The sequence below is a fragment of the Bufo gargarizans genome, chromosome 6, assembly GCF_014858855.1.
Source record: "Bufo gargarizans isolate SCDJY-AF-19 chromosome 6, ASM1485885v1, whole genome shotgun sequence".
NCBI classification, from domain to species: Eukaryota; Metazoa; Chordata; class Amphibia; order Anura; family Bufonidae; genus Bufo; species Bufo gargarizans.
The window spans coordinates 119,846,151-119,863,561 of NC_058085.1; the positions used below are offsets into that span (position 1 = coordinate 119,846,151).

Below are 17,411 nucleotides of genomic sequence, written 5' to 3' on the forward strand. Positions count from 1 at the left end.
TGAAATCTGATGATTATTCTCCCTGACAGAACTTCCTCAACTCAGGCAGCTGGCCCGAGATCCAAGGCTATTTGCATATGAAGGAAAGCGGCCGAAAAGTATGGAAGCGCTTCTTTTTTTTCCTTCGCCGCTCTGGCCTGTATTACTCTGCAAAGGGGACGTCTAAGGTAATTATAAATTGTATGGAAAATGATATACACTGGACAAAAATATAAACGCAAAACTTTCGGTTTTGCTCTCATTTTGCATGAAGTTAATGATCTGCAGAAACCTATTATGTAGTTAACACACCTAGATTATATATATTATATATACACTGACCAAAAATATAAACGCAACACTTTCGGTTTTGCTCCCATTTTGCATGAGCTGAACTCAAAGATCTGATTTTCTACATACACAAAAGACCCATTACTCTCAAATATTGTTCACAAAACTGTCTAAATCTGTGTTAGTGAGCACTTCTCCTTTGCCGAGATAATCCATCCCACCTCACAGGTGTGGCATATCAAGGTGCTGATTAGACAGCATGAATATTGCACAGGTGTGCCTTAGATTACCCACAATAAAACGCCACTCTGAAATGTGCAGTTTGATCACACAGCACAATGCCACAGATGTTGCAACATTGGAGGGAGCGTGCAATTGGCATGCTGACTGCAGGAATGTCTACCAGAGCTGTTACCCGTGCAATGAATGTTTATTTCTCTACCATAAGCCGTCTCCAAAGGTGTTTTGGAGAATTTGGCAGTACATCCAACCGGCCTCACAACCGCAGACCACGTGTAACCACACCAGCCCATTACCTCCACATCCAGCATGTTCACCTCCATGATCGTCTGAGACCAGCCACCCGGACAGCTGCAGCAACAATCGGTTTGCATAACCAAAGAATTTCTGCACAAACTGTCAGAAACAGTCTCAGGGAAGCTCATCTGCATGCTCGTCGTCCTCATCGGGGTCTGGACCTGACCGCAGTTCGTCGTCGCAACCAACTTGAGTGGGAAAATGCTCACATTCTATGGCGTCTGGCACATTGAAGAGGCGTTCTGTTGACGGATGAGTCCCGGTTTTCACCGTTCAGGGCAGATGGCAGACAGCGTGTGTGGTATCGTGTTAATGAGCGCTTTGCTGACGTCAGCGTTGTGGATTGAGTGGCCCATGGTGGCGATGGGGTTCTGGTATGGGCAGGCGTATGTTATGGACAACTAACACAGGTGCATTTTATTGATGGCATTTTGAATGCACAGAGATACCATGACGAGATCCTGAGGCCCATTGTTGTGCCATTCATCCACGACCATCACCTAATTTTGCAGCACGATAATGCATGGCCCCACATTGCAAGGATCTGTACACAATTCCCTGGAAGCTGAAAACATCGCAGTTCTTGCATGGCCACCATACTCACCGGACATGTCACCCATTGAGCATGTTTGGGATGCTCTGGATCAGCGTATACGACAGCGTGTTCCAGTTCCTGACAATTTTCTGCAACTTCGCATAGCTATTGAAGAGGAGTGGACCAACATTCCACAGGCCACAATCAACAACCTGATCAAATCTATGCGACGGAGATGTGTTGCACTGTGTGAGGCAAATGGTGGCCACATCAGATACTGACTGGTTTTATGACCTTCCCCCAGTAAGGTAAAACTGTGCACATTTCAGAGTGGTCTATGATTGTGGGCAGTCTAAGGCACACCTGTGCAAAATTCATGCTGTCTAATCAGCACCTTGATATGCCACACCTGTGAGGTGGGATGGATTATCTCGGCAAAGGAGAAGTGCTCACTGACACAGATTTAGACAGATTTGTGAACAATATTTGAGAGTAATGGGTCTTTTGTGTATGTAGAAAAAGTTTTAGATCTTTGAGTTCAGCTCATGCAAAATGGGAGCAAAATTGAAAGTGTTGTGTTTATATTTTTGGTCAGTGTATATATAATATATATATATATATATATATATATATATATAATCTAGGTGTGTTTACTACATAATAGGTTTCTGCATAATAGGTTTCTGCAGATCATTAACTTCAAAATGGGAGCAAAACCAAAAGTGTTACGTTTATATTTTTGTTTAGTGTGTATGTGTGTGTGTATATATATATATATATATTGTGGTGATTCGATCTGGTAGACAGGATATGCTGATGCAGTACAGAGGCAAATTACCAGTTTTTAAATCAAGCTTTTGTGTTTATTCACACATAAGGCAAAAATAAAACGTCACTTTGCAGTCTTGGTGTTAGTTTACACACAATGGAAAGTCCACATAGCAAAAATCACCTTGTTGGCAGTTCTGTCTCGAGCAGTCCATAGCAGGCTTTTAGGGGGCCTGTTTCCCCTAAACATGGGTCTCAGCCCTCCAGCACGGCACAAGCCTCAGATCCCAGCACACACACACTTTGCTGCTGAGCCCAGCTGTCTTTTAAGGACAACTAGGTACTGTCAAAACCTGGACTGGCACTTAAAATCCAGTCCAGTGTTTGACCCCACCTGGCTGCAAATCAGTCCAGCAGCACACGTTGTGAGGAAAATACCTGTTTTCCCAGACCAACCCCTTCACTGTGTCACATACACCCCCCCCCCTTTGTTCAACCCTGAGGGGGTAAACACTCGCCAGACAATGTACTCGGGACAGGGCATCCGCGTTTCCCTGTAACCGGCCTGCCCTGTGTTCCACTGTAAATTTCAAGTTCTATAGGGAAAGGAACTATCGGGTGACCCAGGCATTTCTGTCTTTGGCCTGGCTAATCCTCTTGTAAGGGGAATGGTCAGTCACCAAGCAGAATTTTCTCCCCAACAAATAATAGAGGAGAGACTCCAGTGCCCACTTGATAGCCAGGGACTCTCTCTCCACTATAGTATACCTGATATCGGCTGGGGTGAGCTTATGGCTGAGGAGAGAACGGGATGCTTCTCCTCGTTGACTTCATGGGACAATACAGCACCGAGGCCTACTTCGGAGGCATCCGTCTGTACTAAAAATTCCTGTTTGAAGTCGAGCGTCACCAAAACCGGGGACCCACACAGGGCCGACTTCAAAGCGGAGAACGCCTCTTCCTCCCGATCATCCCAGTGAACCATCACGGACTTATGTCTCTTCAAGAGCCCTGTCAATCGTAACAAAGTGAGGGACAAACCTCATGTAATAGCCCACCATCCCCAGGAACGACTTTACTTGCCTAGAGGTACAGTAACAGGTCGGGACCAATTCCTTATTGCCTCTATTTTGTTTACTTGGGGTTTGACTCCGCGCCCAATGACATACCCTAGGTATTTAGTCTCCTCTAACCTTATCGCACATTTCTATGGGTTAGTGGTTAGTCCCGCCTTCCGAAGGGAGTCCACTACGGCCTGTACTTTTGGTAGGTGACTTTCCCAGTAGGTACTGTGAATGACAATATCATCCAGGTATGCCGAAGCGTACCAACGATGTGGACGAAGCACAATGTCCATTAGTCGCTGAAAAGTGGCAGGGGCGCCATGCAGACTAAAGGGTAACATATGCATTGAATTTAGATATCTCGTTCAGCTTACGAAAATCGTTACAAAACCGCAACGTTCCGTCCGGCTTAGGAATTAAGACTATAAGACTGGCCCACTTACTTTTAGACTCCTCGATGATGTCTAGCCGCAGAATTAGCTGCACTTCCTCCGAGATGGCTTGTCACCGAGCCTCAGGTACCCAGTAAGGCTTTAACCTGACTTTTGCCTGAGGCTCAGTGACAATGTCATGCTGGATTGCGGAAGTGCATCCAGGGAAGTCGAAGAACACATCTGTGTTCCGACTAACGAACTCCCTGGCCTCCTGAGCCTGCTTAGAGGAGAGGCTGTCAGCAATTTTTACTGTGGCAACCGCTTCCCTTGCATCAGACAGAGGGGCCGGAACCTCTTCCCCTAGAAAACCTGGCCGCGGGCTGTCTTCCGTACAGGTCTCCCTATCTTTCCAAGGTTTTAGTAAATTAACATGGTTAACCTGCTGTGACTTTGCCGCCCTGGCTGGTGTACCTTGTAATTTACCTCTCCAACTTTCTCGAGTACCTCGTAGGGCCCCTGCCACCTAGCCAGGAGCTTACTGTCCACGGTCGGTATCAGAACCCAAACCCGATCACCCGGGTTAAAGATCCGGACCCGGGCCTGCCGATTATAGATCCGACTTTGTGCTTGCTGAGCTGCCTCCACAGGTTTCAATGTCATCTGAGGGTGTCAGCTTGGGGATCCCCGCACGGACCGCGTTCCGGACATCATGGACACTCTAGGACGCTACTGCAGTCTGTAAAGCCATCACGTGTTGTAACAGCAGCTAGTTTGTTTCTTGCTGGTGTTGGTTAGCCTCCACGAGAGCATTCATTACAGCCTCCATTTTGTCATGTGACACAGGTTTGAATTTAGCTGTTTTATTCCAGGACATCCAGCCGTACCCGAAAACAAAAATATTTCGGCGTTTACGCCAGTCTCTCTGCGCGTGCACGCATCCTCCACCAATTGTGGGGATTCACTCTGGTAGACAGGGTATGCAGACACAGTACAGAGGCAAATTACCAGTTCTTAAATCAAACTTCCGTGTTTATTCACACATAAGGCAAAAACAAAATGTCACTTTGCAGTCTTGGTGTTAGTTCAAACACAATGGAAAGTCCACATAGCACAAATCAGCTTGTTGGCAGTTCTATCTCCAGCAGTCCATAGAAGGGTTTTAGGGGGCCTAAACACGGGTCTTAGCCCTCCAGCATGGCACAAGCCTCAGATCCCAGCATAAACACACATTACTACTGAGCCCACCTGTCTTTTAAGGACAGCTACATGCTGTCAAAACCCAGAATGGCACTTAAAATCCAGTCCGGTGTTTTACCCCACCTGGCTGCAAATCAGCCCAGCAGCACATGCTGGGAGGAAAATACCTGTTTTCCAAGACCATACCCTTCACTGTGTCACTATATATAATATATATATAATATATATATATATATATATATATATATATATATATATAGAAGTGTGTGTGTATGTACAATGGATATAAAAAGTCTACACACCCCTGTTAAAATGTCAGGTTTCTGTACTGTAAAAAAACGAGACAAAGATAAATCATTTCAGAACTTTTTCCACCTTTTAATGTGACCTATAAACTGTACAACTCAATTAACTTCAGTTTGTTTTTCAATTGAGTTGTACAGTTCTGAAATGATTTATCTTTGTCTCATTTTTTTACATCACAGAAACCTGACATTTTGTCAGGGGTGTGTCGACTTTTTATATCCACTGTATATATGTATATACTAAACATATATATATATATGTATATAGTAAACACACCTAAATTATATATATTATATATACACTGACCAAAAATATAAACACAACACTTTTGGTTTTGCCCCCATTTTGCATGAGCTGAACTCAAAGATCTGAAACATTTTCTACATGCATAAAAAACCCATTAATTAAAAAAATTGTTCACAAATCAGTCTAAATCTGTGTTAGTGAGCACTTCTCCTATGCCGAGATAATCCATCCCACCTCACAGGTGTGGCATATCAAGTTGCTAATTAGCATGAATATTGCACAGGTGTGCCTTAGACTGCCCATAATAAAAGGCGTGAAATGCGTGAGGTGAACGCATTGCACCTGCACTGAATCCGGACCCATTCACTTCTATGAGGCTGTGCACATGAGCGGTGATATTCACGCATCACTTGTGCGTTGCTTGAAAATCGCAGCATGCTCTATTTTGTGCATTTTGCATTTCGGGATGGTGACCCGATCATTATTATTTTCCCTTATTACATGGTTATAAGGAAAAATAATAGCATTCTTAATACAGAATGCTTAATAAAATAGGGCTGGAGGGGTTAAAAAAAAATATATATATTTAATCCACTTGTTCGTGCAGCCCGGCTTCTCTTCTGCCTTCATCTGTGAGGAAAAGGACCTGTGGTGACGTCACTGCGCTCATCACATGGTCCGTCATGTGATGGAGCATGTGATGAGTGCAGTGACGTCAACACAGGTCATTTTCCTCACAGATGAAGACAGAAAAGAAGCCGGGCTGCGCGAACAAGTGGATTAAGGTGAGTTAAATTATTATTTTTTAACCCATCCAGCCCTATTGTACTATGCATTCTATTTTAAGAATGCTATTATTTTCCATTATAACCATGTTATAAGGGAAAATAATACAATCTACACAACACCTAACCCAAACCCGAACTTCTGTGGAGAAGTTCGGGTTTGGGTACCAAACATGCAGATTTTTCTCACGCGCGTGCAAAACACATTACAATGTTTTGCACTCGCGCGGAAAAATCGCGCATGTTACCGCAACGCACCCGCATCTTTTCCCGCAACGCCCGTGTGAAATCCGCCTAAGCTGTCTCCAAAGGCGTTTCAGAGAATTTGGCAGTACATCCAACTGGCCTCACAACCGTAGACCACGTGTAACCACACCAGCCCAGGACCTCCACATCCAGCATGTTCACCTCCATGATCGTCTGAAACAAGCCACCCGTACAGCTGCAGCAACAATCGGTTTGCATAACCAAAGAATTTCTGCACAGACTGTCAGAACCCGTCTCAGGGAAGCTCATCTTCATGCTCGTCGTCCTCATTGGGGTCTGGACCTGTCTGCAGTTTGTCGTCGTAACCGATTTGAGTGGGAAAATGCTCACATTTGATGGCGTCTGGCATGTTGGTGAGGCGTTCTGTTCACGGATGACTCCCGGTTTTCACTGTTCAGGGCAGATGGCAGACAGTGTGTGTGGCGTCGTGCGGGTGAGCGGTTTGCTAAAGTCAACGTTGTGGATCGACTGGCCCATGGTGGCGGTGGGATCCCCCGAGGAAGCTAACGCGAAACGTGCGTCAGAGTTTTTGGGGTTCTGCCTGGTTAGTATACCTTATTATTCACGGTTCATCCTCTTGCTACCATACTGTGGTGCTGCACTTTGCACTTTAATGTAGTATGCTGTAGGTATTTGGTATATCCAATCTTTTGACGTAAGTCATATAAGTGGTGGTTTAATCACCTGTCCTAGCATTCAGTAGGAGGATAGCAGTATATCTTTTTTTGTGTCTAAGGTATGAGGTCCTATTTTGTGTTTTTAATCCGCCATTGTCTATGTATACTTTTCTTGTATGTGTTAATAAATAATTTTTTATACCATTTTTTGGTCGTGCACATTGAATTGGTAAGGTCTATAGAATAGCATTGTGCATGGCACTTTAGTGTGTGTTAGCTATTTCAATAGGTGTTGCTTTTATTGTGGGTAGTCTAGGGCACACCTGTGCAATATTCATGCTGTCTAATCAGCACCTTGATATGCCACACCTTGCTGCTCTGTGGTATATGGTTCTGTTAGGACAGGATTTTGGGCTATGGTATTGCTGGCCCTGCCTATTTGTGTTGCTCCACCATATGTTATTTTGAACACCCCTACAACATGGGGCCACTTTTAGTTTTTTAGTTTTTTGAAGGGCCACTTTAAGTTCCTAGTCCACCCCTGGCTGATTGTCCAACTGCTGAATCCCCTGATGATCAACTAATAATTTTAGGGCAAGTTGCCACACTGCCTCTGCAGGGAAAGTTAGTATGACATGCTGGCCTTTTAAACGTATTGGAGAACTTGAACTACATGATTGGACTGAGTCCACCAGAGTGGGAGCCTTCTGCCCTAACTGATAGAGTGGTCCTTGACCACTGAATGTTATTCAATGATGTTTATACTGTATGCTATAATAAATGTCTTCTTAAGACAACTCTTTTAACATTATTTGAACACTTTGACATTCAGGAACAACCTCACTGTATTAGTACATACAGTATGTGGACATCACACGCATCTTATCTTCTCCCCACCTCCTCAACACTGGCAAGGGTGAAAGACTTACCTGGGCTGTATGCTGACAGACAACATCTCCATTCACCTGAGGCTACTTTCATACTCGGGTTTTGGCTTTCTGTTTGTGAGATCCGTCATGGGTTCTCACAAGCAGTCCAAAAAGGATCGGTTTTGCCCTAATGCATTCTGAAAGGAAAAAGATCCGCTCAGAATGCATCAGTTTGCCTCCGATCAGTCTCCATTCCGCTCTGGAGGCGGACACCAAAACGCTACCTGCAGCGTTTTGCTGTCCGCTTGACGAAACTGAGCCAAACTGATCCGTCCTGGCACACAATGTAAGTCAATGGGGACGGATCCATTTTCTCTGACACAATCTGGCACAATAGAAAACGGATCCTTCTCCCATTGACTTTCAATGGAGTTCATGACGTTACAGATAATACAAACGGATCCGTTCATGACGGATGCATGTGGTTGTATTATTGTAACGGATCAGTTTTTGCAGATCCATGACCCAAAACATGAGTGGGAAAGTAGCCTGATCTCCTACACACTGTAGAAACCCCACTAGACAACTAGCGTTTTTGATGGATCCGGCAGGGTTCAGCAAAAAAGTTTCCGTTACTGATAATACAGTCCTGATCAAAAGTTTAAGACCACTTGAAAAATGGCAAAACATCCTATTTAGCATGGCTGGATCTTAACTAGGTTCCAAGTAGAGCTTTAACATGCAACAAGAAGAAATGGGAGTGAGACAAAACATTTTTTGAGCATTCAATTAATGAAAACAATGAATAAACTGAAACAGGCAGTTTTTCAGCTGATCAAAAGTTTAGGACCACACCTCCCAAAAAAACTAAACCCCCCCAAAACAGAAATCCAACTTCCAAACATGAACTCAGTAATGAGTAGCTCCGCCATTATTATCACTTCAAAAATTCATTTCGGCATGCTTGATGCAAGCGTTTCCATGAGGTGAGTGGGAACATTTCTCCAAGTGGTGAAGACGGTTGCGCGAAGGCCATCTACTGTCTGGAACTGTTGTCCATTTTTGAAAACTTCCCTTGCCATCCATCCCCAAAGGTTCTCAATTGGATTTAGATCAGGGGAACACGCAGGATGGGCCAAAAGAGTGATGTTATTCTCCTGGAAGAAGTCCCTTGTTCTGCGGGCATTGTGTACTGTAGTGTTGTCCTGTTGAAAAACCCAGTCGTTACCACAAAGATGAGGGCCCTCAGTCATGAGGAATGCTCTCTGCAACATCTGGACATAGCCAGCGGCCGTTTGACGCCCCTGCACTTCCTGAAGCTTCATTGTTCCACTGAATGAAAAAGCACCCCAGACCATTATGGCGCCCCCTCCACTGTGGCGCGTAGAAAACATCTCAGGTGGGATCTGCTTGTCATGCCAGTAACGTTAGAAACCATCAGGACCATCAAGGTTAAAAAAAAATTCTCCTCAGAGAATAAAACTTTCTTCCACCTTTGAATGTCCCATTGTTTGGTGCTCTCTTGCAAAGTCCAAACAAGCAGTTCTGTGGCGTTCAAGGAGACGGGGTCTTTGAAGACGTTTTTTGTTTTTGAAGCCCTTCAGTCTCAGGTGCCGTCTGATGGTTATGGGGCTGCAGTCAGCACCAGTAAGGGCCTTAATTTGGGTCGAGGATCGTCCAGTGTCTTGACGGACAGCCAATTGTATCCTCTGTTGATGAAATTTTTTTGGATCTTCCACTTGACTTTTTGTTCCATAACCCTCAGGATCATTTAAGAATTTAAGAAATTCCAAATGACTGTCTCACTGCGTCCTGCCTCAGCAGCGATGGCGCGCTGTGAGAGACCCTGCTTATGCAGTTCAACAACCCGACCACGTTCAAAAAGGGAGAGTTTTTTTGCCTTTGCCATCACAACGTGTGACTACCTGACAGAAAATGACAATGAATCCACTTCTTTGCACAGATTTGGCCTTTTAAAGGCATGTGGTCCTAAACTTTTGATCAGCTGAAAAACAGCCTGTTTCAGTTTATTCGTTGTTTTCATTAAATTCAATGCTCAAAAAATGTTTTATCTCACTCCCATTTCTTCTTGTTGCATGTTGAAGCTGCACTTGGAACCTTGTTAAGATCCAGCCATGCTAAATAGGATTTTTTGCCATTTTTCAAGTGGTCTTAAACTTTTGATCAGGACTGTACAATCATCTGGTGAACGGATCCGGTTGTATTATCTTTAACATTGCCAAGACGGATCCGTCATTAACTCCATTGAAAGTCAATGGGGGACAGATCCGGTTTCTTTTGTGTCAGACTGTGACCGAGAAAACTGATCCGTCCCCATTGACTTGCATTGGGGGTCATACCGGATCCGTCTTCTCCGCTTCCCAGGACGGAAAGCAAATCGCAGCATGTTGCGGTTTGCTCTCCGGTCTTGGATCGCAACTAAACAGAACGGAATGCATTTTAGAGCATTCTGTTCTGTTCAGTTCAGTTTTGTCCCTATTGACAATGAATGAGGACAAAGCTGAAGCGTTTTTTTCCAGTATAGAACCCCTATGACTCAATACCGGAAAACTTAAACGCTAGTGTGAAAGTAGCCTAAGTCCCTAGCTTGTTTGAATGATCTTTTATGCCTAAAGTTACATTTCCTGCAATACAATAAACTTAGGGCAGCCTTCAGCTCTTATATTCCAGGGGGCCTGCCGGATCGGCATCTGACACAATTTGAGACACTAATAGCATTCACTAAGCCACCCTCCAAGGTTTTGTCTAGTCTTTATCACCTTATACTTACTAAGTCAGTGCCAATAAAACAGGCGTATATCTCCCTATGGGAAAGAGACCTAGGGCTTGTCTTATCACCTGCAGCAGTTGGTTACATTTATAAATGTTCTTATGGTCCATCCTCTTGTATTCGAATCCAGTAAAATTCATACTAACTACTATCAAGATGGTACGTTACACTGGTTAAAACCAACAAATGGCATCCCTCTGTCCTGGATACATGTTGGAGGTGTGGCTCAGGGAGGGGAACTTTTCTGCACAACTGGTGGTCCTGCCCTAAATTGGTATCATACTGGACTTCTATTTTGGAGATCTCTAGGACTATTTGTCCCTATCAACACTGCCTTAGGGCCAACGGGGTGTGTTGAAGCTTTCCCTCCTCTTTTATATGTTAGCTGCATCTAAAATCCTTATCCTGCCTCTATGGAGGACCACAAAATGTCCCACTATATCTCAATGGGTACTTGAAGTTGATAAATTATATCACATTGAAGAAGTGGCTGCATTCGCCAATCATACACATAGTAAGTTTGTGAACCTTTGGACCCCATGGATGTCTAATCGCAAGACATGCTCCTTCCTTAATTATATATCAATGGAATGTCGCTCTTGATAGCCTTTTTCTATGTGAAAGACGACCCCCAACTGACTACATGCTACACCACTTTTCAACTGCTACTATACGGTGATATATTGTGATCCCGGGTCTATACCCCTAACCCCCCCCCCCCCCCCCAAATATCTTTTACCTTGTTTACCTCACCCATACACTCTTTATCATCCTGTTCATTCAGTGAACAGTGTGGCACAACAAGTGTGTGAACTATCGAAAATATATAACTCCATAGCTTTATTATCTTTTTTCCACCGGCTACATGTACAACCTCATGTTCCTAGACTATATAGCCTGCTACTACATTACTTTTTTCACTCATAATAACAAGCTTTTATAAATACCACGCTTGTGATATCATTTGACGAATGTCACTTATTTCACATTCCATTTTTGACTATTGTATACTTTTTATTTGTATATTGATTATTGTCTATTATCTATTGATTTGTCTCAAAAGTGATTACTGAAATCTTCAATAAAAAGACAACTCTTTTAACAATCATTTTTTTCCAATGAAATTCATAACTGTGATTGTCCTGTATGGTCATCTTGAAGCATTATTTTAGATTGCAGACTATGTGAGACATTGCTCTATACTTAGCTAGGCATATGTATGATCACAAGAATTTTCAAATGTTTCTATAAGTGGGATAGGTACACTGCATAATGGCATTACCCCGTGTATGATATGCATTTCACAAGATGGGGTGGTATATTTTGCATGATGATATGGCAACTAGCAGCACTGCTTATTAGATAGAGTAGATAATGTGGAGCACCGAAGCAACTGCAGCTCAAATTACGCAATAGTAATATACATACAATTAATCCATAAATACATGTACATTGTCCTAATTATGACTAATGTATTATGTTCATTGGCTTTAGAATGATGAATGATGTTGATCTTTTTCAACATTACCACCTCGATCAGCAAAAAAACAGGCTTACTAAGACAAAGAAGTAATAGACATGCAACAAAACTGTGCACTTTAAGACTAAATTACATGTCTCCATCCAAGCATCAGATTAATCGTTACTTTTTATCTTCCTTCTCAGGACCCTCGCCACTTACAGTATTTAGCTGATGTGAATGAATCTAATGCCTATTGCCTGACACAAGGAAAGAAGCTCTATAGCGCCCCCACAGAATTTGGTTTCTGTTTGAAGGCAAGTGCAATGGCATTTATCAAGTTTCTTTTTTCCAAATGTTTTGTCCTCTCTTGGTCATATTTTTAATCTTCTGGTATTTTCAGCCTTACAAGATGAGGAGCGGCACTAAAGGGCTGAAGATTTTGTGCAGTGATGATGAACAGTCTCGTACTTGCTGGCTTACTGCTATCCGTCTATTTAAGGTCAGCCGGAAAACCATGTCTTGTGGTATACATGAAAGATGTGCCGGAGTTGCCCACGAAGCCATGTCCTAGAGTTGTCCACAAAATCACATCCTGTAGTTTTTCAGAAAGCCATTTCTTGTAGTTTTACAGAAAGCCATGCCTTGTAGTTCTCCAGGGAGACATGTTCCGTGGCTGTCCAGGAAGCCTTGTCTTGTGGCTGTCCGGGATGGCATGTTCCGTGGCTGTAGAGATAGCTATTTCCTGTGGTTGTCCACGAAGCCATATACCATAACTGTGCAGGAAGCTATTCCCCATGATGTTTAACAAGCTTTCTGCAGATCCAAAATAGAATATGACCAACATATGCTGATTGTGACAGTATTTTGTCTTTAAACTGTTAAATGATTATTCTCACCAACTTTTTTTCTCTATTTATTGAAGTATGGAGCACAGCTCTATAAAAACTACCAGCTCTCCAGGCGCAGTCCACACTCTTGGGCAGATCTAAAAAAACAGGTATTTTAGGAATTACCGTACTTGAAGATGGCAATGATGTTTACATGAACCGTTAGGTCATTGATGTGGTTTTAGATGTAGATGTGTGTAAATTATGCAGTTTAGATTTTTAGATAATATCTAACCATGAGTAATTTCATGTAGCCTCTGTCCTCTAATCAAGCTACTGCCGGCAATATAAAACATTGCCCATGTGCAGAGGCATACGTAGAGAAGAGAAGACCCATAACCACTGTAAGAATGGGGTCAAATCTAAGGTTCCTGCCATTATAGAGATCAGGCTTTTGACTTTTCTGATGGACAGCCCATTTCTCTCCAGCCCCAAAGTAGACATAGTGTCTGCTTCTATTATCTGTACACAATTGATTACCAGTGATGGCCAGTTCGCAGTGTTCACTAGTGAACACATGCAATCTGCCATATTAACTGACAAGTCCGGCGAGACACAGGTAAGGCTAGTTTCACACTAGCGTTCGTCGGTCCGCTCGTGAGCTCCGTTTGAAGGAGCTCACGAGCGGACCCGAACGCCTCCGTCCAGCCCTGATGCAGTCTGAATGGAGCGGATCCGCTCAGACTGCATCAGTCTGGCGGCGTTCAGCCTCCGCACGGACAGGCGGACAGCTGAACGCTGCTTGCAGGGTTCAGCTGTCCGCCTGGCCGTGCGGAGGCGAGCGGATCCGTTCAGACTTACAATGTAAGTCAATGGGAACGGATCCGCTTGAAGAGGTCACCATATGGCTCAATCTTCAAGCGGATCCGTCCCCCATTGACTTTACATTGAAAGTCTGAACGGATCCGCTCAGGCATCTTGCTCACTTAGAAATTTTTCTAAGTTATTAATGCAGACGGATCCGTACTGAACGGAGCCTCGTCTGCATTAATATGATCGGATCCGTTCAGAACGGATCCGATCAAGCGCTAGTGTGAAAGTAGCCTAAGTCCTTACCTGTGCCTGTGCGAGAGCCGGTCTGAAATGAAATGCGGTCTCCGGGAGCAGGCAGTTCCGAGAACAGCCTCTGGGGGTCTTCATCGGGCTGTTCTTGGAACTGTCTGCTCCCGGAGACCGCATTTCATTTCAGACCGGCTCGCGCACAGGCACAGGTAAGGACTTACCTGTGCCTCGCCGGCCTTGTCAGTTAAGATGGCAGATCGCATGTGTTCGCTGGCGAACACTGCGAACTGGCCATCACTGTTGATTACTAATGGACAGCTCACTGCCTTCAACAAAACCAGCCCACTCATCTTCTGCTGATATCTTTACCATGATGATTGACTGCACATGGCACACATTACCAAGCATTACCAAGCAGGCTACATTCTGATATAATGAAGTGCTTAAAGCCTAAGCGAAATATGTAACAGCTTCTGGTTACACATCTGTTCAATAATGGAACTGCGCCACATTACAACTCAGCACTTACACTACCGGTCAAATGATGAATACAACTGAGCACACAGGTCAAAGTCTACCACATTGATCCATAAGTCAGAAGTGCATGCTTCAAAGGAGAGAAAAGAAAAGGAATGCGGCACTCACCCAAAAATACTCTTTGCAGCTCTATTCACATAAAAAGCTTAGCGTCATGCGAGCAAAACACAGCTAGAAGGCAACAGCGCTTGTTGCGCTTTTTCAAGCCATCAGTGACTGAATCGGCGTGGTTCAAAAATACTCTCACACCTTCGTCACTGATTAAATGAATGACACATGTATGAAGACCAATCAGAAGACTAGGCAAACAAAAAAACACCCACATAAACTACTAATACTATAAAAACACTGCTAGGTTGTTTTTATCATTTAACCCCAGAGGGACCATGGCTCCACTCTTTATAATCCAGGCTGCTTCTTTCTGGAGTAAAATACGACCTCTATCACCACCTCGTATTAGGGGCAGGACAACTTTAATCCCTGCACATTTTAAAACGTTACTATTTACCTGATAAATATGCGATTCACGAGTAAGATTAATTGTCAGGAGTTAGAATTTTTGGACGTTAAAGTGGAAATCAGAGGTGGCACCATTCACACCAATATATATAGAAAACCGACCTCCACGAATTCACTACTGCACTACGATTCCTTCCATCCACCTCATGTAAAGTCACCTGTATCATACGGCCAATTTCTGCGACTCAAAAGAATTGTGTCAGATCAAGATACATATTTTGAGCAATCAGAAATGCTAAAAACATGGCTATCCAGACAAGGTAATTGACAGAGCATATATAAATGCATTCAGCCCCCAAGAGGTTAACCCTAGGTCTGAAGCTAATAAGGATAGAGCAGCGTTCACATTGGACTACTCCCCTATGGCTGTCCCCATAAGGAGTGCGATTCTTAACAATTGGCACATTTTAGCACAGGATAATGTCTTGAAAGAAAAAACACAATGGTAATCCTATTGTCAGCTTTAGGAGAAGTAAAACCATTAGGGATGTCATTGTGAGGAGTAATTTCCAAACACCAGAACGAAATTGGTTAGAAAAATGCCCCCTAAAAGGTAACTTTGTATGTGGTCACTGCTCCATGTGTAAGCACATGCATAGAAAGAGATTTTTCAAGTTAGGAGGTACTGAGTGCGGGGTCAATCAATTTATCTCTTGCAAAACGCAATTTGTAGTATATGCATTTTTCTGCCCCTGTGGGAGGTTCTACATAGGTGAACCCATTAGATGTTTGTACATCAGATTCAGAGAACATAGGAGATCTATAGTGACAAGAATTGGTGCTTGATTGGGATTGATCACGTACATGAAATACATGGAGGTAACAGTAACGTTTTAAAATGTGCAGGGATTGAAGTTGTCCTGCCCCTAATACGAGGTGGTGATAGAGGTCGCATTTTACTCCAGAAAGAACCAGCCTGGATTATAAAGAGTGGAGCCATGGGCCCTGTGGGGTTAAATGATAAAAACGACCTAGCAGTGTTTTTATAGTATTAGTAGTTTATGTTGGTGTTTTTTAGTTTGCCTAGTCTTCTGATTGGTCTTCATACATGTGTCATTCATTTAATCAGTGACGAAGGTGTGAGAGTATTTTTGAACCACGCCGATTCAGTCACTGATGGCTTGAAAAAGCGCAACAAGTGCGAAACGGTTGTTGCCTTCTAGCTGTGTTTTGCCCGCATGACGCTGAGCTTTTTATGTGAATAGAGCTGCAAAAAGTATTTTTTGGTGAGTGCTGCATTCTTTTTTCTTTTCTCTCCTTTGTTGCAAATACTACTTGTTCTTTATGCTGAGCACCACCACTACTCACATTCGATCAGTGCAGCACCAAATTAAATCCCACACCTACAGCAGTATCCTCTACATATTACCAGAATTACATGCTCGCATGCAGGCAGACAGAATAATGGTCTCTCAAAAAAAGTACATCATATCAAGTATTTAATGTTCGTTTTCTAGTTCATGGCAACTACTGGCTTTATTTAGTCATCTCCTATAAAGGAGATATGTCATCTTCACCTCCATAAAGTGGAGTATATTACACTTACCTAAAGAATTATTATGAACACCTGTTCTATTTCTCATTAATGCGATTATCTAGTCAACCAATCACATGGCAGTTGCTTCAATGCATGTAGGGTTGTGGTCCTGGTCAAGACAATCTCCTGAACTCCAAACTGAATGTCAGAATGGGAAAGAAAGGTGATTTAAACAATTTTGAGCATGGCATGGTTGTTGGTGCCAGACGGGCCGGTCTGAGTATTTCACAATCTGCTCAGTTACTGGGATTTTCACGCACAACCATTTCTAGGGTTTACAAAGAATGGTGTGAAAAGGGAAAAACATCCAGTATGCGGCAGTCCTGTGTGCGAAAATGCCTTGTTGATGCTAGAGGTCAGAGGAGAATGGGCCGACTGATTCAAGCTGATAGAAGAGCAACGTTGACTGAAATAACCACTTGTTACAACCGAGGTATGCAGCAAAGCATTTGTGAAGCCACAACACGCACAACCTTGAGGCGGATGGGCTACAACAGCAGAAGACCCCACCGGGTACCTCTCATCTCTACTACAAATAGGAAAAAGAGGCTACAATTTGCACAAGCTCACTAAAATTGGACTGTTGAAGACTGGAAAAATGGTTTCTTGAACATGACAATGAGTTCACTGTACTAAAATGGCCCCCACAGTCACCAGATCTCTACCCAATAGAGCATCTTTGGGATGTGGTGGAACGGGAGCTTCGTGCCCTGGATGTGCATCCCTCAAATCTCCATTAACTGCAAGATGCTATCCTATCAATATGGACCAACATTTCTAAAGAATGCTATCAGCACCTTGTTGAGTCAATGCCACGTAGAATGAAGGCACACTGGCCCCA

The 17,411-nt window shown here is 43.4% G+C and overlaps 1 protein-coding gene across 2 annotated transcripts in view; it reads left to right on the top strand.

The window, feature by feature from the left end:
• Window positions 1-17,411, top strand: part of GRB7 (growth factor receptor bound protein 7) — a 140,689-nt gene that overhangs the window by 112,536 nt on the left and 10,742 nt on the right. For both annotated transcript variants that reach the window (XM_044298641.1, XM_044298642.1), the window contains 4 exons: window positions 30-167; window positions 12,292-12,402; window positions 12,489-12,587; window positions 13,011-13,085. In XM_044298641.1, the coding sequence (XP_044154576.1) occupies window positions 30-167; window positions 12,292-12,402; window positions 12,489-12,587; window positions 13,011-13,085 (423 nt within the window). The remainder of the gene's footprint in view (window positions 1-29; window positions 168-12,291; window positions 12,403-12,488; window positions 12,588-13,010; window positions 13,086-17,411) is intronic.